General features: G+C 36.5%; 1 protein-coding gene across 1 annotated transcript; it reads right to left on the reverse strand.

Annotated features, from left to right (window-relative positions):
* Nucleotides 1-2482: 2482 nt before the first annotated feature.
* On the reverse strand, nt 2483-22838 carry DCAF17 (DDB1 and CUL4 associated factor 17). The gene is made up of 15 exons (XM_070956907.1): nt 22810-22838; nt 21775-22001; nt 20817-20920; nt 19417-19507; nt 16695-16831; nt 14954-15032; nt 14172-14261; nt 13609-13716; nt 12875-12980; nt 10018-10160; nt 8938-9047; nt 7342-7426; nt 6823-6906; nt 4804-4959; nt 2483-3953 (listed from the first exon to the last, which is right to left on the reverse strand). Exons 2-15 carry the CDS (start codon nt 21943-21945, stop codon nt 3777-3779), a joined length of 1641 nt encoding a protein of 546 aa, XP_070813008.1. The 5' UTR covers nt 21946-22001; nt 22810-22838; the 3' UTR covers nt 2483-3776.
* Between the last annotated feature and the right edge of the window lie 406 nt (nt 22839-23244).

Raw genomic sequence — 23244 nt, forward strand, 5'->3', positions numbered from 1 at the left:
ATAGCTTGTTTAGTTGCAGATTATTTGTTCACAGATAAGCAGAGGCTGCTTATGTTAGTATTTCTTTAACCCATGGTTTAGCAAGGTGGTTGAGGATCACATTATGTCTATCCTCTGTATGTAGGGGTCCAATCAAGCTGCAGTTAATGATAGAAGCGAAATAAGGCTCATGTTAATCTTGATACAAATGTTAGTAACAAAGGGGTCAAGGCAGGTTTTATACCTGTGGTGGGTTGCTATTGGTTTGGATTTTATGAACCGGTAGTAACGGCAGCGGGAGGCTCCGCCCACTCACCCAGACATCACAATGGACGCTCTGCGCATGCGCAGAAGTTCCGCACGCATGCAAAGGGAGTGTGTGCGCGCACTCCCATTGCAAACCCGTAGCGAAGGTAAGTGGAACCCACCCGTTTTATACTAAGGAAGTTATGCATGCAAAGGTGTAACATCAAGAGTATTGATATATTTAGGAAGCTAACATGTCTCTAACCATTCTTTTCCCTAGCTGAGGCACAGCTTTTAATCCTTTGCTAAGATCTTTAATGCAGCTACAGCCAAGTTCAAGCAAGATACTGGAATATTCACAAACAATTCTAACTCCCACTTTAATGGAATTGTATATAAATTGTGAAAACTGACCCTTTCCTAGTTGAAAGTTACAAGGAAGTAAAACTGGGATCAACTCTCCAGGGACCTGAGTGTCAATAAACTTAATATTTAGATGTAAATTGGCTCTTTTTCAGATATTAATTTGACTTTTTTACATTCCAGTTTAGGTTTTGAGCCTTTCTTTACAATCTTTTGTAAGCATTTTGTAAACTCTTTAGTTTTCCTGATGCAGTCATTCAGACTGTATTTTTCTTATTCTAGTTCATTCCTTCATTCTAGAAAACATTCCTTTTCTACCTCTATATGTAAATGTCATTTATTGGGTGAAGCACATGATGTATGGTCATTAGTTTCCTAGTTTTCCAACCAATTTTGTCCATTTTAGCTTGGGTCCAGTCATTGATCCCTTTGGTATATCTAATTAGAGGGACTGCACGGGTACTTAATGTCCTATCAGGATTTCACCATTGTAGTGAATAAAGAGAAATGTCCTTGGAGGATAATGGGTTTATCAACCACTAAGGCAATGATCAGATAAACAAGGCTTGAGTCCAGACCATGAAAAGTAGTTTGCACAAACATCTCAGGCAGTCTTCTCCCGATTCTCATGAAGATAAAATATTCAATAAAACTTCAATAATTCATTAGTTGAAGCCCATTTTTTCTTAACAACTTCGCTTATATTGCTAAGGCATTTGTCCAGGTTAATTTTCAAGTTTTCTTATTAGTGTAATTGTTGCTATTGACAGTACATCCTGTTAGAAGTTTAACCTTTTTCATAAAGTTACTGGTGATTTTGAAATTCCTCTTTCCACATCCTGAGCACTTTCTGCTACCAGAATGTTATGTTCTATCTCCAAACAGATATTTAACAAGGAAACACAATCTCCTCTGCTTTGGCTATTTATTTTTAAAATGTTTGGAGCATTTCTGTAAATATTTAAGCATAATTTATTTTCTTGGTCTGTTCCCAAGCTGAAGTATAGTTTTTCTCCCTAGAGATCATATGGAAGCTTTTGATATTTCTTCCTTTCTCTCATATTACTTAACTGTTGAGCATAATGAATAATTTAAAAATATGATTTCCAAGTTACTTCTCATTTGCATTGGCTGAGACAGATAGGAAGGTAAATGTAGCCAAGTCACATAGCCAGAGGCTTACATAGCTTGATGTATAGCAATGAAATTCCAAAATGTAAAATGTAGGCTTCCAGTTCCAAAAGAATATGATTATGCAGTAAGAACCACAAAATGCATTGAGCAGAATTGCAGGATGGATTAGTCCATAATTGACCTGCATTTTTAAATAGTTGATTTGATTTGATAAATATAATAAATTAGCATAACATTACACATTTTTATTCTTCTATTCATTAGCAATTCTCCTTCATTTTAAAATGAGCAAAGAAGGTTATAATAAATATGTTCCTGATAGATTTCATTCTGATCTTTCTAGTTAGTAGAAGAGAAAAAGGAAGAAAGCCAGTTGGTCTAGTGGTTAAGACACTAGGCTAAAAGCCAGCAGATTATGAATTCTAATCCTGTTTTTAGGCATGAACAGACAGCTCGGTGACTTTAGCCCAGTCATACTCTCCCAACCCAACCCACCTCACAAGGTTGTTGAGCGGAAAATTGGAAGAGGAAGGAGTATTGGATATGTTTGCTACCTTGAGTTACTTCTAAAAATAAAAAAGGCAGGATAAAGTTTAAATAATTTATAAAACTATAAGTAGAAAATCGTATTTTTCTATTTGAAACCCATAAATTCAATAAGTATGGTAATACCATTTTGTGATGTATCTATCGTACGGTATTAAACCAACATGTAATGACTAAGTTTGCACAATATATTGTATAAAGCAAATCACATCTATGACTATTAAGAAATATTTATTTTCAGCACCAGAATGCCAGGATATTAAAATGAATAAGTGAGAATGTTTTACATGTTCTAACATAAATGAACATCTTTCAATAAAACACTGAGAATAGGGAGGAAATCGAACACAATTAATTCTCAGGAACATCTGTCAGAAATGATTTTTTTTTTCTTTTAAAAAGAAAGAAATTAAAAACCGGAAATTCCCAAAACAGGATAGCTGGGAATGGACACACATAAATATTGGGAAAATCATGCAGCAGGAGAATGAGCAGCCTATTCTTAACTTTTTTTTTTTTATTAAACAAAAACATAAGACAAAAATACTTACAAACATGTATACATTAACGACAATACAAGAAAAAAAAGAAACTAACTAACTAACTAACAACTAACATTGGTTCAGCCTATCGGATGACTTCTAGAAAACTGTATGTATAAATAGTTAGAACGGTTATTAGAAGGATGTATAGAAGTAATAGATACTTATATAGAGAGAAAAATTTAAAAATAGAGTATAAAGTTAAGTCTTGGATATGTAAAAAAGTAAAAATAAGAAAGCACATAAAATAGATCTCTAAAAGAGAAATAGAGGTGAAATAGAAAATAATCACCGATGCCTATTCTTAACTCTTAAGCACTCTATTTCTGCATAACTGTAAAATAGTAAACACACCCCTAGGCATTTAGTAGCGGACTGCTGCACACAGTATTACTTCTAAAGAGAATCCCATTTAACAAACTTCTTCATATGACTGGCAAGTGATCAGTTATCTGCTGACAGAAGAACTAAGGTCAGGCTCCACTCTGCCTGTTAGAAGAAATGCAACCCTGTCAGTTAGTGTTTATACAATGTCTATCTGTAGCAGGGCATAGATAACCACGATTAAGCCCCTACCGAACTGAAGAGTGTTCTCTGCTCCATAGAGTAGAATAATTTAAATTCCAATTTTTTAATGACAGCATAAATGTAGTTTGAATTTGCATTCTGCACAATTCTCCCAGCAATATTAATAAAAAAGAGCTATATTTTAGAAATATATATATATACATCTGTGGCAATTTACAATTTTGCTACTTGAGTGTTTTTTAAAATAAATATTTAAAATAATTTATACTACAGTACATTTGATCTTAGCCCAAAGGCTGGGAAGCAGTTAAAAAAAGAATTACATTTATACAAAGAAGAATAACAGTTACTACTATTACATTGCATAAAAAGAGACTTGTACGTCTTCAGATACTGTCTACAGCAAAGTCTCCAAATCAAGGTGAAATCTAAAAATATTCAGCATCTCCCCCCAGTTTTCGACCAAACACCTCCTCTTCTTTTTCCTTTCTGTATATTGTCATCTTTTCCACTATTGCAGGTCATCTGGTATACGTGACAGCTGAACATTCTGCGGGGTGTTTGTTGTATGTGCAGCACTATATCTCTATCAAAGTGAACTTCATGGGTGTATGTCTGCATTAGGAGAACAAAAACATAATTTATACTTCAAAGGATAGCGAGAATGCATCTATACCACACATAAACTCTTTGTGGTGATAAAACATTTTTTATTTTTTAAACACTTCCAGATTATTGGTAAATTACTGGATCTTCTATGGTAGCATTCTTTCATTTTCATATATGTCTTTACAATAAAGGCTAGCCCTAACCCTTTTCTTGACTCTTTTTTCATACTTTGCCTAAATAGTCATTCTGTGTAATGCCTAGGTAGTATACCAAGGACAGTGTATAGCATTTTAAAATAACACAGACATTTGATACTTTGCCTAAAAACATCACGGATTCTATAGATTTCCTTGGCATTCTGTTTGAATTTCAGCTGTGGACATATATTTTTTTTCCATGTTAAAGCTTGAAAAGCTTTGCTTTGCCCTTTTCTTCAGACTGAGGACATTTTTTAAAAAATAAATGCCATTTATACATTTATCCAATTATCAAAAACACCTGTCCTTCAACTTTGTTTTTAAAAAGATGCTTAAAGCTTATTTTTAAATTGGAAAGGTTCTTTGGAGGGAAGTGTGTATCTCATAGCTTCAAAGCAACCAGCCAATTTAAATCTACAAAACTCAGCTCTGGATAGAAATCAGATGGATCCAAGAGGAATGCACTGGGTGTATTTCGAGATTGCTGCATTATTATCTTTCTGTAACTCCTTTACTTTAACTTGTCCCATATCTTGGAAATTTTTATCTTTAGCATTTGAATGGCACTTATAAATGGCTCGACAGTCTCATGTTATTAGAGCTAAGTTACTGTAGTACGTTGATAATAGGAACATTAGGAAAACCTAAATTATACTTACCACATCCCAGGACTCCACAAAAGGAAAACTCTTCAACCGAATACCCTGCTCATTACAATGGAAATCAAGATGAGCTGCCCCATCAACTCCTATCTGAGTAACAGCCACAACAGATAGCAAGTTCAGTTCATCTTCATAGTCAACAATTTTGAAGGTCTTGCCACAAAAAAAATTAAAATTAAAATTAAAAAATCCAGCAGTGGGACATTAGTCACATTTTAAAGTATCTTCTATTTTCAATACAAATTTAAAACATAAAAACGAGGAAAAGTACAGTGGTTTAAAGCACCCTGTTATTAACACAGCTGCCTGCAATTATTGCAGGTTCAAATCTTACCAGGCTCAAGGTTAACTCAGCCTTCCATCCTTTCTAAGGTAGGTTAAACGAGGACCCAGTTTGTGGGGGCAATAAGCTGACTTTGTATAAATATACAAAAGGATGAAGGCTATTGCTTAACGCATTGTAAGCCGCCCTGAGTCTCCGGAGAAGGGCGGCATATAAATCAAATTAAAAAAAAAAAGTTCCCTAAATTTTTAAAAGCTTACTCTCATTCATCAGGTCATAGTCTACATTTTCAATCCAGTTTACTTGAGATCTCTGGAAGGATGCATTATTTCAACAGTTGACCTTAATAACTCAAATTCCAGTTGCCTTACTGTAAACATTGTGTATGTAGAAAGGCAAATGAGTGCAGGTAGGCTCTTTCCATTTCAATGAACAAGGCTATACTCATCTGAGCTTTTACTTGTACATTATCAAGTTTATTTAGTGAATTTGCATCCTGACATTCAGGAGTTCAACATGACATAGGTACATAGTTTCTTATTTTTTTCCTCACAATTACAATCTTGTGAGGTGGGTTTGAAAACACTTAGTGAACTTCCAATGACTAAGCGTGGGATAGATCGTAGGTCCCTCTGCTCCTAATTCAACATTACATTAGTTCCTTTACTTTATGTGTGACAACGTTTACAACCCACTTAAGTAACAGATGGGCATAGAATGACTGACATCATCAGGATTTGATTTGAAATGTATGAATAGCTTAAGATATGGAAAGATGTTCTGGGAAAAACAACAATGCAGCAACTACCCAAATAAATAACTGTACGTAACTGTTAACAATGAAATCACCACACAGATAACTCATATAGGTATCCCATGTTTTAAGATTTAGTCTAAAATGGACTGCAGAAATTTTTGCATTTATGTACCCCAATTAAATACAGGCAAGTATTTTAAACAACTTCCTTCTGTAAAATATAATTTAAGGCTGTAAAAACCAAAGAAAAGGTATGTTTTAGGTAAAACTTGGGGTCTTGCTTCTCTGTGATCTCTTTTTAAATTTGGCAATTGAATATAAATGAATTACAGATTCTAAAAGCCTCAAACAGTTCTTGCCATGTTTTCACCCCCCACCCCCCAACTATATTCATTTCCATGGAAACAAGGCTGAAAATGGTTTCCAGAGCTGAGGAATTAGAATTCTTGTGGCTGTGTCATCTCGGCTACAGTTCCTAATAGAAAGTGAAAAATGGTTTCCAAAAATACATTGCTAATGATGTAGGGACACATTGCTCAGCTCAGATCTCAACTGTTTTCTTTGCATTATTTATCATTTTTTGTGACCTGCATGCTCTTCAACAGCATAGAATTGGTCTCCGGCAAGACCTTGCGAGATTAAGTAGATAATCAACAACCAAGTTAATTCCTCACATCTCTTTCCAGGAACTTAACAGTCCTCACATTCTTTAAGTCCTATTAACACAATAATAACTCACAGAAAGATTCCTCACAGATCAGAGGTCAACGATAAAATGAAAATGCTTGATCTCTCTCTTTCTCTTTCAAAAGAGAGCAACCCCCAACATATTCCTGGAGATATCAATTAAGAAATTATGGTATACAAACACAAACATTTTGTAGGCAGATGCAAACTTTACCCAGCCAATGGGATCATTTCTCTGATTGCTTTATTTAGGATCAAATGATTGCCAACTAACTAAAACTGAATTTACCTCTTGCTCAGGATCATCATCCAATAATTTAAAACGCTTCTTCACTATTCGGCCAGATGCTGTTATTGTTACAGAGTTGTTCACCTTTGTTATGAAAAAATATGAAGATAAGAGAGGGTTTTTTGTGCTGTTTTGACACTTGATCAACTAAGGACAACACTAACTGAGCATTTGTTTTACCTTTATTTGAACACTTTAACTATTTTTTAAAAAAATCACTTTGCAGAAAATAGAAAATACAGCTGCAAGGAGATTTCCCCCTCGATTATTATGTGTTATATCTCTTGTACAATTTATCCTTTAACAGGAGGAGTTCAGTTAAAGGACAGGCATCATGGTTAGGAAGTTTTGGTTTGTGCTTAGCATGTTTTATGAATCCAGCCAACTGTCATATATTTGATAAACCATTATTATATATGTAATGTTTGAGTCAGGCCTCAGGAACAGAAACTCTCCCAATGAAATATATTTGTCTTAAAAGAATAATGGTTTCAACCTGTTTTCTTTTTATAATCTCACATTATTTTCCCTGTTGGCTTCTATGATAAAATCTTCCGTGACTTCTTGCTGCTTGGCACTTTCAGTTTCCTTCAACTTCAGAACTCTGTAGAAAGAAAAACCCCATGGGGATCGATCACATTCACAAGAATGGGGAAAGCTGAAAGTACTTTCTCCCTAAATACCAATTTTACTGCTTTTTATTCCTTGTAGAAAATGAAGTTGAGGTTGTTTGAACAAATTACTGCACGATGGAGCCAAAGGCTGATTTTTTTCAAAAAGGATCTTTTGGAAGAGCTAGGTGCTTCTTCAGAGTAACATACATAATAGCATACAGGTAGTCCTTGACTTACAACTATTTGTTTAGTGATCATTCAAAGTTACAACGGCACTGAAAAAAGTGACAACCATTTTTCATATGACTGTTGCTGGTCATGGGATCAAAATTTGGGTGTTTGGCAACTGGTTCATATTTACAACGGTTACAGTGTCCCGGGGTCAACTTTTGTGACCTTCTGACAAGAAAGGTCAATGAGGAAACGAGATTCACTTAACAACTGTGTTACTGTTACTAACTAACTAACTAACTAAATGCAGTGTTGCATTTAACTGTGACAAGAAAGGTTTTAAAGAAAGGTTTAAAGAAAGATTTTAAAGAAAGGTTTAAAGAAACTGTGACAAGAAAGGTTTTAAAATAGGGCAGAACTCAACAACTGCCTTGCTTAACAGCAGAAATTCAGGCTCAATTGTGGTCATAAATGGAGGACAATTGAGCCCAAAATTTCTGTTGCTAAGCAAGACAGTTGTTGAGTTTTGCCCTATTTTAAAACTTTTCCTGTCACAGTTTCTTTAAACCTTTCTTTAAAACCTTTCTTGTCATAGTTAAGCACAACACTACAATTGTTAAGAAACATTTCGGCCAAAGAGCCACTCTCAAAAAGCAATACTAATCTAGATAACTTTAATTGTGGATAAGCCTCATGGATTGGGACCAAGTTATTTACCGGACTGTCTCTCCACAGAGAGGTCATTAGATGCAGTAGTATAGGTATGATCTGGTGCCATCCATGAGAGAGTGCTATCTGGAGGACCAAAAAGAGAGCCTTTCCTGTCAAAGCTCTTTCTCTGCAACATCATAGCCCACAGACTTATCTTCACCCTACTGGCCTTAAAAGACCTGGCTTTGTCATCTAAACTATCTTGTAAACCAGTTGTAAAATCCATTTTTTTTTTTACTACCGGTTCTGTGGGCATGGCTTGGTGGGCATGGTGTGGCTTGGTGGGCATGGCAGGGGAAGGATACTGCAAAATCCCCATTCCCACCCCATTCTGGGGCCAGCCAGAGGTGGTATTTGCCGGTTCTTTGAACTACTCAAATTTCTGCTACCAGTTCTCCAGAACCTGTCAGAACCTGCTGGATTTCACCCCTGATGTAAACCCTGGGTTAACTTGCCCATTCTTTATTACCTGTGGCTCTCATTCACCTGTGCCCAGCCCAACCCCACGATGTAGCTCCTAACTTTTGCTGATCAGATATTCAATCTGAACAGCCAATCCCACACAGAACTAGCAAATTACTCTCATCCTGATGCAAAGTAGTTTTCAGCAATCACTTACTTAATTAAATTTGGACCCACGTGTAGCATCCTTCCTGAACTATCAGGGTGGAAAGATATCCTGTCAGGTTCCAGTGAACAACATTTCATATCCTGTATGCCATTCTTTGCCTAAATCGATAGAATTTAGATTTCAATTTAAATCTAAACTAACATTTAAATATTAAAGATTAAGCATTTAAATCTAAACTAACACTGAAAAGAGCAAAAGCTGAGAGAAAATCTATCATCTGCACATCCCAATATTCTTAAAGGGGCTGTGGGAAATTATGCATATAGAAGATTATCACATTTTAGGAATTTTGACACTTTTTCCCAGCTCAAACCCACAATTTCACCTATATGTTATCTGCTCTTATTTAGACTTCTTTGGTGTTCCACTATGTTTTAAAAAAATCTTTAGAATGTTTTGTTGGCTCTGCTTCTGGAACTGTTGCTTCCATTTGGTCCTGTTCCAAATTCACTAAGCTTTAAATTCCTTATTGGTTAGAATTAAGTATGGCGGATGTTTTTGCCTCGGGCAGGGAGAATTCTGCAAAGATCTGAAGAACTAAAATGGAAGTTAATGGAAAGCAATATTTCTATATGATTTATCTAAGGAGAGGGTAGAGACATATGAAAATGCAATTCTGAATTGGAATGAGATCAACTGACATTTAAATTCCCTCTTTAGCATTAACATTCTACTCACGCTTTTCCAGGAATGTGCTCAACTAAATTCAGTGCGACCTATTTCTGACTACATATGAATAAGTAAATAGATTCCAGATGGGGAGGGGAAATGAAGATCAAGATCATAACTGTTGGCCCTGTTCACTATGCTTTTGGATATACCCCTCAGTGGGATATGGCCTTCCAGAATCCTTTTCAGAATGAAATTTAAAAAATCCTCAACTTGATCATGTATTATTTTGTACATGCCCAATACTTCAATATTATGACGGTCATTAACTTTCAATATTATGTTGCCACCTAAATAAAACTGTTTGATGAAAGGCAGTATCTAAGAAAAAACATTTAACATTTTGATTCTATTAACATTCCTGAGGGAACTGCATAATTCACAGCATTAGAATGTTACCAAAGTGTGATCTTTTAAAGAACAAACATGGAACATTCCTTCTTGACTTTTCTTGTTAGGTGTAATGATATAATGCCAAGGATATCCTCCAATTTGAAATGCGCTCTCGAGGGATGAGACTTCAAAAAGAAGATCTGGAGTGTCTGTGAAAATAACTGAATATTAATAAATATATTCACGTGAACAGCTCTATCATTTCACTTGTTCTTCTGCTTGTCAATCAAAATAAAACCTTCCTCTGAATTTGCACTAAGTGCGGAAAAATGCAGTTCTCTACTTTATAATGCAGTGATGATTACAAACCATGCTACTTCGCATTCAATTAGAAGAACCTCAACTGATTATCTGAGTAAGTTAATGAACAGCTCAAGGAATCAATTTCCTGTAAGTATTATAAAGAAATATTAAAAATTACACAGTAATAGAAACTCTAGCATTATTGGAAAAGCAGTTATGCTATCTGGACATATGTGCACTATAGTCACCGACTAAATTAATTATTAATCTTATCTAAAACATTTTCAGCAAATCATTCTACTGCTTCTACGTTTTGGGGGGAAATCATGACAGCTAAACCGATATAAAACTGCTCAATATTCATACAAAGTGTTTCTTTATTGACTTTAATTATGAAAATTTTATAATTTTCACAGAGTCTGTGATCAAAAACATTAGAAACATTTTGCCAAACACAGAGCAAATATTTCAATTAATAATAAAAGTTTATATTTGAATGCAAAAATAATCCAGGCTAATAAAAATATAAAGTTAAGTAAAATCTTGATCTGTTTCTTAATTTTACTGAAAACCCGACATCTTCAAGAATGGCACCCTGTTATTAAGCTTATTAAGACCAGCTGCCTGCAATTACTGCAGGGTTTGAATCTCGCCAAGGCTCAAGGTTGACTCAGCCTTCCATCCTTTCTAAGGTAGGTGAAATGAGGACCCAGTTTGTGGGGGCAATAAGCTGACTTTGTATAAATATACAAAAGGATGAAGGCTATTGCTGAGCACATTGTAAGCCGCCCTGAGTCTTCAGAGAAGGGCGGCATATAAATCAAATAAAAAAAAAAAAAAGTCTTGAAGTCCAAAAATAAAAATATATTGCTGTACGTCCTCCTGTTGTCCTGATTCTACTGCAGCACAATTACTCCAGAGAAATGACAGTAGAGGCTGATTTAAATTCCAAATACCCTATTTTTCGCTCCCTAAGACACTCCTGACTATAAGACGCACCTAGGTTTAGAGGAGGAAAACAAGAAAAAAAAAATCTGCCTCTGCCTCCCAGCGTTCATCTGATATTCATCTGGCTAGTGTCCTTGCAGCAAACAGCCTGCCTCCCCCATGTCTGATGCCTCTGCTGGGAAATGCTGGAGCTTTTGCTGCTGAGCAGCTGATTGGCGGTTGGATCAGCCTCCCAGAATACTGCCGATCAGCTATTCCAGGCGGCAGGGATTATTGCTGCGGTTTGCCGCTGCTGCCTGTCGCCCATATTCGCTCCATAAGATGCACAGACATTTCCACCCACTTTTGGGAGGAAAAAAAGTGTGTCTTATGGAGCGAAAAATAAAAATAATATATAAAATATAATTTATTTCTTTTAAAAAATTGAATTAACACACATACAGAGCCACGTAAGAACAATTTATTTTAATGTGTACCCATATGCATATATACATACATATGCTACATATGGAGACACATATGCTAAGCTAAATTGTTTTTACCTGTCCTGCTAAAAACATAATGGAATATCTATAGCTTATAGAGGAGCATTATTGCATAACAGAAATTAACAGTGGTCCTTCAGATACTGTTGTAGTACAACTCCTGACATCCTTTATACTTTGTTAAGCTAGTTACCACTGACAGGAACTGAGTTTAGTAACATCTAGTGAGCTACATATGGCTTCTATCTCTTTATAACTAGCTAACACAAAAACTGCAAAAAAAAAAAATTCTCTTGAAGAGACAGATACATACTGATAGAGAAAAGAGTCTGGAAAATAGCATTTTTCGAAACCACCTATATAAGCAGCTTGGGTTATTGCCATGAATTGGAGATGAGCCTCCCACTGAAAACAGTTCAGAACAGAGACTGCTGACTTAATTTGACTAATGTTACATATGCCAGGACTTTGCCATCTTTACTGGCTGCCACTAAGTTTCTGAAACCACTTCAAAGTGTAGAATGAACTTACAAAGTCTAGAAACAGCCTCTCTTGCTGTGTCCCTACTCGCTCCCACCCACCCACCCAAGAACAGATGGACACAAAGCGGGGCATTTTTCAGATAGGTGTCCCATTTTTAGAGTACATTCCCTAAAGTAACTCATTTGGTGCCTATGTTAAATTCCTTTCAATCATGGTCCTGGTGATTATATGTGTGAATGCAAATGTAGGGAGGCTACAGAAGGAGGGTGCTTGATGGGTGTGTGAGCAAAGGGGGAAGAAGAGCTTGGTGTGTGTGAGGAAAGAAAGGGCAAGGAGAGAGACTTACCAGAGCAACATAGGACCTTGCCTGCTGACTTGCCCATTGACTCTGCTTGTGGGAAACTGGCAGAATACTGTATCACCTTAATATTTTAGTCAGGGTAACTTGTTAAAAATTCTATCACTTTTTAACACCACAACCTCACCACCTGCAATGTTATTGTATTCACCTGCTTAGAAGTGATTGTCACTGAATTCAAAGAGCTAACTTGTGTATAGGATTACACTGGGAAGGGCTAATATGAATAACGTAACAGTATATAAAAATACCGTCAGATTATAAAATCAATTGGGATTGCTAGCATGTTTAAACAAAATCTAAAGCCAACCAGTTATGCTGATGAACAATAAGCCTTTATAAATACCTGTTATTTTAATGTTACACGGAATGCCAAAAGGGTATTTCCCCACAATCCCAACTTTGCCATTCCAGCTGTATTCCTGTCCCAAATCCACCGGGTGTTCCATGAACTAAAAATAATATCACATCTGATTAATTCTATTGCACATACAAAATATAATGTCCTTGCATACACATCTAAGAGAGGTCTACATTGATTTATAACAAATGTTTGGTATCTTATTTGTGTGGATTTATCTATATTTATTCCTGAGTAACTGTGTGCATGAGATTGAGATTGCATCCTCAAATTCTATTGTCAAATTATAGTCTTGTTTCTTAATTAAAATGGTCAAATGATCTTCAATAGTACATTGCTGATTAAATTAAATGTCCTCTACACTGCATTGGCTTGGAGCCAGGCATTTTATTGTTAAAAATGCAAAATGTTGACAAAACATCTAAATACACTAAAAGAAACCCAATTAAATGAAGCAATCTTTAAATGTAATAAAATAGAATAGAATAATAGAAACAAAAAAAGGAAAAAGGATAAAAAATAGGAGGTTTTTTAATCATCTTTTTTCCTCTTCAATTTGGATCCAAACAGGCTTTTTGGTTAGTAACTAGGTGGATAGTAAATTGCCTCCCCAATACCCTCACTGGCAAAAGTTAAAATTCACTTAAAAACCTCATATAAGTTCATAGTGATACTAAAAAAAAATAAATGAATAAAGTATTGTAATTGTATGTTATTACCCGTTCAGAGATTGCCTGGAAGCTATACAATCTGACATGACCTGTGCTGTGCGTTACAATCAGCATTTCATGAGATACTGAAACATCTGCCATGCTATTTCCAAAGATCTGGTTTGAGGAGGGGGGAAAAAATCGCATTAGTCAAGTGATCACTAGAGGATTCCAGCATCTGATCAACTCATAACAAAATATGACCTCAAGAGTTGTCCGTATAAGAATGTCAGTAGCTATTTTCTACCAAACCACACAATTTTCCATCTAGTTAAGGACCATCTGCTCTGCTGTTCAGTAGCTCTCAATTTCTTTCCATGTATTTCACAGTCAATCCTAGGAGCCTTTTCAGGAGGTATGCCTGGAACTGAACCTGGGGCTTTCTACACGGAGAGCATATAACCACCATTAAGCTATAGTCCCTCTCCCCTGGAAGCAAAATAATGATGGTACATTAATATTAAATTTAAATAATCTATTTCTAATTGATTCAGGACAGTGGAAGGCTTGGAATACTGATCTACCTTCAGGTATTACTAGAGGGGAGAGCATCGCTAAGACAATAAACTTACCTTTTTGTCAAGCTCCAGCATGCCCACAAATGAAAGTGGCCAAACTCTGAATATAGCAAGAAAGTACAGTACGGACTGCTGGATGCCTGTCTAAGAAAACAGATGCAAGGCATAGTGTAAAACTGATATTCATATATGTACATAAGAGCGGTGGTGGCGCAGTGGTTTGAATACAGTACTGCAGGCTATTTCTGCTGACTGCCAGCTGACTGCAATTTGGCAGTTTGAATCTCACCAGGCTCAAAGTTGACTGAGCCTTCCCTCCTTCCGAGGTGGGTAAAATGAGGGCCCAGATTGTTGGGGGCAATATGCTGACTGTGTAAACCGCTTAGAGATGGCTGTAAAGCACTGTGAAGTGATATATAAGTCTAATTGCTATTGCTACATTTCCTATTCTTCTAGAATACTTATAAAACATATGCACTCATCTGTTTTCCACCTTTCAAAATGACAAATAACCTTCCCACTAAGTCTCCATTTAAGGGATCCTCAAAAAGTCCAAGGATAGCTTAAGGTGTGGCTCATGCTTGCAAGGTCTCAACTAACTGTATTATTAGTAACCTGCAACACAATGGAGCAGTAACTTGTATGCTAACCTCAAAAGAGATTCATAAGGAGTCTATGTACTTTAAAGATGCAGTTACCAGGAAAGCATGAAGATTCTATTCTGTTGTCTAATAATAATAACGACTGTGGCAAAAGAAAGCAACACGTCTATTTCTCTAAAATGCAATGGCAAGTCTTTTTGGAGAGCAGTAATAAACACTTCCATGTCAACATACCCGTCGTGCAGCTGCTGGGAGTTTTAGCTGAGTTGACTTTATTGCCATGACCTCTTGAGGCATGTCCCAATTTAAGTACCTATAAGAAATAAAGAGGAAACTCATAAAAAATAGAATTATAGTGCATTTTTAGAAAGCCAATTGAGAGCAAAATATTTTATTTAACTAAGAAACAACATAGCTTGATTTAACCAGGAGAGTTTTCTGCCTGAGAAAAGACACACTTGGAAATATATCTTTGTTGGATTCAAACAAACTCCTGCAGTTTCAACTCTGCTATCAAATAATGACACTGTTACACTGTGTTAAAAGTTTACACCTTAGTCCTGAGTGCAAAACGTGTCATTATAGCCATCTGATTTCAGTGAAAGGGACTCGCAAGTCAGTATAGGTCAAAGTGCAGGCACACAAACTACCATAATAATAATAATTATCCATGTACGTGTCCTTACCAAGAACCTGGGATGGGCAAATGTTGTTCTTCGTCAGGGTTAAAAGGTATTGCAGGACATCAGCTGTTCTGAGTAAAGCTGTTTTTGCAATTGTCCAATGGTGATTTTTTGTCAATGCTGATGTGATGCTCCATATGTTTTAGGATCGCACCCAGGGAGCCTACAATGGATTGAATTAATACTGTCTTTGCTTACTTTTGCCACAGTCCTTCTACTCTGTTTCCCCGAAAATAAGACATTATTTAGCATGCGCTAAAATAAGCCTCCCCCCCTGAAAAGAATTAAATGCAGAGCTGGGAATCAGGTAAGGCGGCAAGAGAAGCCCCATCTTGCTCCACGCGCCCCAAAATAATAAGACCTTCCCGAAAATAAGGCCAAGCACTTATTTGGGGGTTCAAAAAAATATAAGACAGGGTCTTATTTTTGGGGAAACACGGTACTGTTATCTTCTATTCTGTTGTCTAATAATAATAACAACTGTGGCAAAAAGAAAGCAAAGATAGAATCAGCACCTGGAGTCAGCAGAAGAGAAGAGAAAGAACTGGAGAAAATCACAAAATCACAAGACCCACAAACAGAAGTAGAACAAAATTATCCCCAGTCAATTGCAAGAGGCAGCTTTACTTGGAACAGCATCAACAGACAACAGTATCAGCCTCTTCCAGGTCCTTGGAAGGAACTTGATAGGTGGACAAAAATGCCAGATCCAATCTAAACATCTGGATGACTGTGCAACCACCCATAGTAATAAAATGTATTTGAAATAGCTGCCCATCCTATGTGACTTTAGATAGTTTACAATACAATAAATAACATAAACAAATAAAGCTCATGGCAGTTGGGCATTATCCAACCAATTATTCACACAGCAGGAGATGGGCTCTATCACATGTTCAGAGTCCCAGGCTCAGGCTCAGGCACAAAACTAAATTTTCAAGGCTTTACAGAAGGGGAACAGGAACAGGACTAAGATCATCTTAGGGGGATGATATCCCTCCCCCCCAAAAAAAACAGTACTGTATGACAGAAAAAGCCTACTTTCTGGGCCGCTAAGCCGACAGCCTCCAAAGCACGTCTCTTCTGCCAGATCAAGTAGGAAAGGTAGAGAAAATTGAGAAGAGACATGCCTATAATTAACCTGAAGAAATCTAGGAATAAATCTAATGAATACAGTGGGTTACAGCCTCTTTAGGGTTACATTTTAAAGCACCGAAACTAGACGGGAAACATGAAGAGTTCCAATCCTTTAAGACACCCATACAGCGTTATATCAAGCATACCCTGATTACCTGAATTTGCAGTGGGAAGCGAGGTACACCTTTTCAAGTATCTCTCCTGAATTTGCAGACAGGCGGAAAAGCCAGTTGTGAGCGGTCACAGCTGCCCAAGAAGGCTTGTAGTCTGAAGGCATGGGCAATACTTCCCCCTGCATTAAAAAGACTTTAGCTCTACAAAATTCAGAGAAAGGTCACATGTCATGCTACGCCACAGTTCTCTAAGCTACGGTTTACTGAATAAACTACAATTGGCTGCATTTGTGTACAGGTAGTCCTTGACTTATGACCACAGATGGGGGTCAGAATTTCCACTGTTAAACAAGACAGTTGTTAAGACGAGTTGTGCCCAATTTTACAACCTTTTTTTTGTCGCAATTGTTAAGCGAATCGTTGCTGTCGTCGGGTGAAACATGCAATTGTTAATTGAATCTGGCTTTCCCCATTGACTTTTACTTGTTGGAATGGTGGATTGGGAAGGCTGCAAATGACAATAACATTGACCTGGGATGCTGCAAACATAAGTAAATGCCAGTAGCCAGCTGCTCAAATTCTGATCCTGTGACCACGAGGATGGTGTGATGGTCGTAAGAGCGAGCCTGGTTGTAGGTCACTTTGTTAGTGCTGTTTTAACTTCAAACAGTTGCTAAAGAAATTGTTGCAAGTCAAGGACTACCTGTAAAGCCAGTTGGGGGAATGCCTTTTACAGGTAGTCCTCGACTTTACAACAGTTCATTTAGTGACCGTTCAAAGTTACAACAGCACTGAAAAAAAGGGACCTATGACCGTTTTTCATATTTACGACCGTTGCAGCATCCCCATAGTCACGTAATCAAAATTGAGATGCTTAGCAACTGACTCATATTTATGACTGTTGCAGTGTCCTGGGGTCATGTGATCACCTTTTGTGACCTTTTGTGATTCATTTAACAACCATGTTACTAACTTAACAACTGCACTGATTCACTTAACAACTGTGACATGAAAAGTCATAAAATGGGGCAAAAATTCACTTAACAAATGTTTCACTTAGCAACCAAAATTTTGGGCTCAATTGTGGTCGTAAATTGAGGACTACCTGTACTCCTATAGGCCTTCATTTTGATAGAGATGCCACTGATTGTTCACCACCCTGCACAAAAATTGTCCAGATACATTCACCAAAGCAGGCAAGAACAATCTTTCGGCCCTCCAGATGTTGTGGAATGAGCCAGGTAGTACAAGCGAGTTATATTTCAAAATATCTTGAAGGACTCATTCCTTAAAAGTTATTTTCATTTAAATAATTTAACATGTTGCTTAAATGTTCTAAAAGGGAAAACTCACACAAAACTTCCATATTATTAATAACCCCCATTAATACAACTTATAATTTTAAATCATATTATTAAACTCTGATGCACAAAGTATTTATCATTCCTTCCAGTATGTTGACAAAAAGCCCACTCAAAAACAGGTACTGTATCTGTAATCCAAAACTCTAAATCTAGATTACCTCTACTTTTCCAACACTGAACACTGTTCTTCCTTGCTATCAGGGACATAATAAGTGCTAGAGCCAGGTGAAGTAACTAGCTTGGGGCCCGTAGTTCCTGCAGGGCTTCCCAATCCTTGTCCCACACATTCAGTCAATCTAGTTATATAGGCAAGAACCCTATAGAAGTCATGAACAAATAGTGTAGAATTTAGTACCAAGAAATTGGGAGGAGTTGTTGCTGCTACAGATTGCCAGGAAGTGGGGTAAGTAAGGCCTGGACCAGAGGCCAGAAGCAGAGCCTTTGGTGATTCTGGTGGCTTCTCCAATACTTGCTTTAACATTTGCCCTCCATTCTTCCCATCTGTCCTTGCTGCAGCAATGGGGCAAGGGGACGGGGGAACTGCTCCCCTACCAGTTCTCTCAACAATCTGGGCCCATCCTTTATTATATGTAGTTTACTACCCCAAGCACTATCAAACCATACTACTTCATATAGTAATCAGATTTCAAACATGGAGCATCTAAGGTTGTATGAATTCACAAAAGATTTTGGATTGCACTTTGTCAAATGTATTGACATCTTCCTGTAATTTATATATATTCCGACAGCAAAACAGAATATTAGGAAAGTAGCTAAATACTGTAGCCTCTTCTAAACTCTTGAGTTGTGAAGAAGTAGTTATTGAAGAAACACCGAGATGACACACGGAATGACTGATGTACTATGTGTGTGTTTGTATAAAAAACAATAAAAAACTTTTTATAAAAAAAAAACTCGAGTTGTATAACTGATTGTTTTGTCCAACCATATTCCTGAAAATTACCTTTTTCTTTCTTTCTTTCTTTCTTTCTTTCTTTCTTTCTTTCTTTCTTTCTTTCTTTCTTTCTTTCTTTCTTTCTTTTCTTTCTTTCTTTCTTTCTTCTTTCTTTCTTTCTTTCTTTCTTTCTTTTTATCTATCATCTATCTATCTATCTATCTATCTATCTATCTATCTATCTATCTATCTAATCTATTATCTTTTAGCTTTCACACATCACATATTTTATCCCAATGAACAGCAGGTACATGTAAATAGGTAACAGGGAGAACCCAAACTTGGTATTAAAATGCTTCTTTCATTCATCAAATGATGCTTTTGAGATTTCACTGAATTTGTTGTGCTTGTAACTAAGAAAAAAGAAGGGAGGATATTTTGGATATGACACAAGGGTATCAATTACTTGTCATATTCAGCAGAGTTATTTTAAAAAAAATCTTACCACTGGGCATTCCAATAATAAAGCATCTTCTATTTTTTCTGAGGTAGGCCATCCTGGCATTTGATAAATCGTTCTTGGCTCTGGTGTAATGCTGACAGACACAAAAGGAGGAGGAAATTAAAATATATCCCTTTCTATTATTCAAACAGTCCTGCTTATTTACTAAGAACATAAGCATACTGTTAGAATAGGCAACAGTCCTATCTTGGCTAACATGCTGTATCACATAAGATTTATAAAATGTGAGAAGTCATGGTGCCCAAGCAGATTCAGCCAGAAAACTCACAGCCTGCAAATGAGCATTTAATCTCTCATTTTTGCATCACAGCAACTGATATTTGGGAATTCTGAAACAAGGATATAGCCCGATATCCCTTTCCCAAATACGTCTAATTGCCATCTACATTGGTAGCTACCATGACATCTGATGGGGATGAATTCCATGATTGAACTATTCTAAATTGTTACCAAATCTTCGTAGTGCCCAGCATTCAGGATCTTCCCCGTGCCACTCTGTGATACTAAACTTCATCATTACCAGAGGATTGCAATTATTTCAGTTCTGCTTTCTCATGTCTCTCTATCACTGCTCAGGGCCACCTTGGCCAAAAAGTCCCTGGGGTCATATTCTGCCTGATTTGGTATTACTAGAGACAAATACCAGGATATTAATTTGTTACTTTTTATTTAATATAATGTACCACAAGCTAGGGATGCAGTGGCTCAGTGGCTAAGACGCTGAGCTTGTCGATCAAAAGGTTGGCAGTTCAGCGGTTCAAATCCTTAGTGTTGTGTGACAGAGTGAGCTCCCGTTACTTGTCACATCTTCTGCCAACCTAGCAGTTCAAAAGCACGTAAAAAATGCAAGTAGAAAAATATGGACCACTTTGGTGGGAAGGTAACAGTGCTCTGTGCGCCTTTGGTGTTTAGTCATGCCAGCCATGTGACCACAGAGACGTCTTCGGACAGCACTGGCTCTTTGGCTTAGAAACGAAGATGAGCACCACTCCCTAGAGCCGGAAACGACTAGCACGCATGTGCGGGGGAACCTTTAACTTTACCTTTACCTTACCACTAGCTATTGAGGTCTTTTGGCGATTTATAATAAAACATAAAGCCCAAGCTAAAACTAGAAAAATTAAAAATAATTAAAAACAAAGATCTGTAATTCTAGGCATGAGTTATATCAAATAAACAGAACCTTTTCAAGTAGGCAAGTCAGCCTTCAGCTCTACAGAATTGCCACCTCACCCAATTTTACCCCAAACACTATGCCTCTATGAATATCTAGATTTAAATTTTATCATTTAAAATTAATAAAATTACTTAGAAAAAGATAAATATCTCTTTACAATATTTTCTAAAAGGAAATGGAGAAGGTTTTTAAAGAGAATAATTACCAGCTCACACAACGCCGGTAATTGTTAAGATAAATTTTTCCACTGTGATAAGAAATTGGAGATGAAGACTGTATAGTACAAACATTCTTGAATGTTGTTGTCTCCTGAAATAAATGATAACTAATTATATAAAGATTTGGCTTAATCATTTCTACATCATATTTTTCATCAAAGATGGAAGATAATATACTTGTTTTCCAACGTCAAATATAAAGTGCAACTATACAATATTAATGTCAGGGTTCCAAGTAACATCCCCAACAAAATAAGACTCTGGGGCCTGAAGTTCCTCAAAGTTCCATTTTATTTGAGATGTCATATTGGCACATATTGGAACTTTGAGGCTTAATTAATTTTGCAATTTTTCTGAGCCCGTTTATGCTATAACTACATCTCATATAAATAATATACCTAACAATGTAAGCAATGGTATGGTAACTTTCCAGAGACTCATATAACTTTAGCTTCAGTCCTATGCAAAATTAAGTAGAAGTAACTAGATTGACCAAAGTAGGGTTATAGGAAAGTAGGAATAATGATGTATGTACTTATGGGACTGAACTGCAGCAACCTTTGAAAAGACCCAGAAGAGTCAATAAAGCTGCCATCTATACAAGCCTATTGGAAAATAAATCTCATCTAATTCTACAAGGCTTATTTCTAAGTAGCTATATATAGGAATGCACTAAGAGATTTGTTTGGAATTTTTAGTACCAAGTACTCTGTAGTCTTGATTGCATTAATAATCACTGAAAAAATATTTCCTTTAGAACCACTTCATGCTTCTATTTTTAGTAAACATACAAGTATAGGAAACAGCATTAAATCCATATTTGATCTCAAATTTATGATCTACCTATGAAATTCATTCTAGGTTTCTATGCAGAAGTTGTCAATAAACCTGGTATAGATTGAGCTATAAGATGTACTGCATATGAAGAATTCCCATAGCTGTTACCTGGCATATTAGCTTCCTCAAGAGACTCATGTTTTTCCTATAAACAGTTCCAGCATCTTTGGTATAAAATCCCTGTGATCTTCTAGTTAGTAGACAGCAGATATTGTAGATATCAAATGCAACAGAAGAAGTGATTTTTGCTGGGGCAGATGAAGATGAATCAGAAGACATTTTAATAAGAATTCCAATTTCTGGTTTGGATAGTTTATTCGGAAAACAGTAACCATCTAAATAGAAAAGAATACAGGTTGCCTTTCAGGTTCCTCCCAATGGAAATCATTACTTTCAGAATACTTTGCCGAGATATACATTCTTGTATAATTTAGAATTGCAGTTTAAAGTTGCAGTTTTATGTTTGTTTGGAAAAATGTTCCAGGTAAATTTTAATGGGTTTTTCTGAGTAGTTTTGCATTACAGGTAGTCCTCGATTTACAACAGTTCATTTAGTGACTGTTCTAAGTTACAATAGCACTGAAAAAAAAACTTAGGGCAGTTGCAGCATCCTCATGGTCACATGATCAAAATCCAGATGCTTGGTAGTTGTGGTCGTAACTGGAGGATTACGTGTACTATCCAGAGTATGAGAGACGTGATTATTTCCAGAATTATCCTCAACAAGTAGCTTTCCTTAATATGGGGCCCACCAAAGTTTTGGCCTTCAACATGAACATTAGAATAGAATAGAATAGAATAGAATAGAATAGAATAGAATAGAATAGAATAGAATAGAATAGAATAGAATAGAATAGAACAGAATAGAATTCTTTATTGGCCAAGTGTGATTGGACATACAAGGAATTTGTCTTGGTGCATAGCTAGTTGAAAAGTATGAGAATTGAAAGACTGGGAAATTTGAATTTGAATACAATTTGAAGCCCAATTTATATTTGGACAGCAACAGATAAGAAAAGGCCAAATATTCATGTTTCCCACCAGACTTCACATCAGAAGCATTAACACAAACTATATTATTACCGTTGGCAAACCTCTTAAGCACCATCTACTTATAATTCTCAAGCACACATGAATTCCTACCTAGAAACTCTTCTCTCACCTTAACTTTAAGTCACGGAAGAATTTAATTTTGTAATCCTTTGAACAGAATATAGCTTTAAAACCCTGCTGTATTCTTGAAGCCGCTGTCCTCACTGTTAACTGCTGAGTAAAAAATCCTAAATGCAGAGTACATCGGGGGCTTTCTTCCTTCCTTCCTTCCTTCCAAACTTTAGGCTGCGTTACTGACTCTGCAGTGCTGCCTATTTGTAAAACGGAACAGGGTGTCGCCAGAAGGCTTACTCGGAGGCACCCTTTTCTGAATTATCTGCCATGCAGAGTAAATGAAAAGTGGGTTTATGGAAAATCTCAGAGGGGTGGGGGGATGCCTAAAATCCCTCTTAGCAGAACAATATATACAAAGCAACCCACCCCCTCCGTCTAACCTCCAATTATACCAATACCAAATCCTCCAAA

This window comes from Pituophis catenifer, unplaced genomic scaffold (genome assembly GCF_029215685.1).
Source record: "Pituophis catenifer annectens isolate HBS135680 unplaced genomic scaffold, rPitCat1.0.hap2 SCAF_1, whole genome shotgun sequence".
In the NCBI taxonomy this organism is placed as follows: domain Eukaryota; kingdom Metazoa; phylum Chordata; class Lepidosauria; order Squamata; family Colubridae; genus Pituophis; species Pituophis catenifer.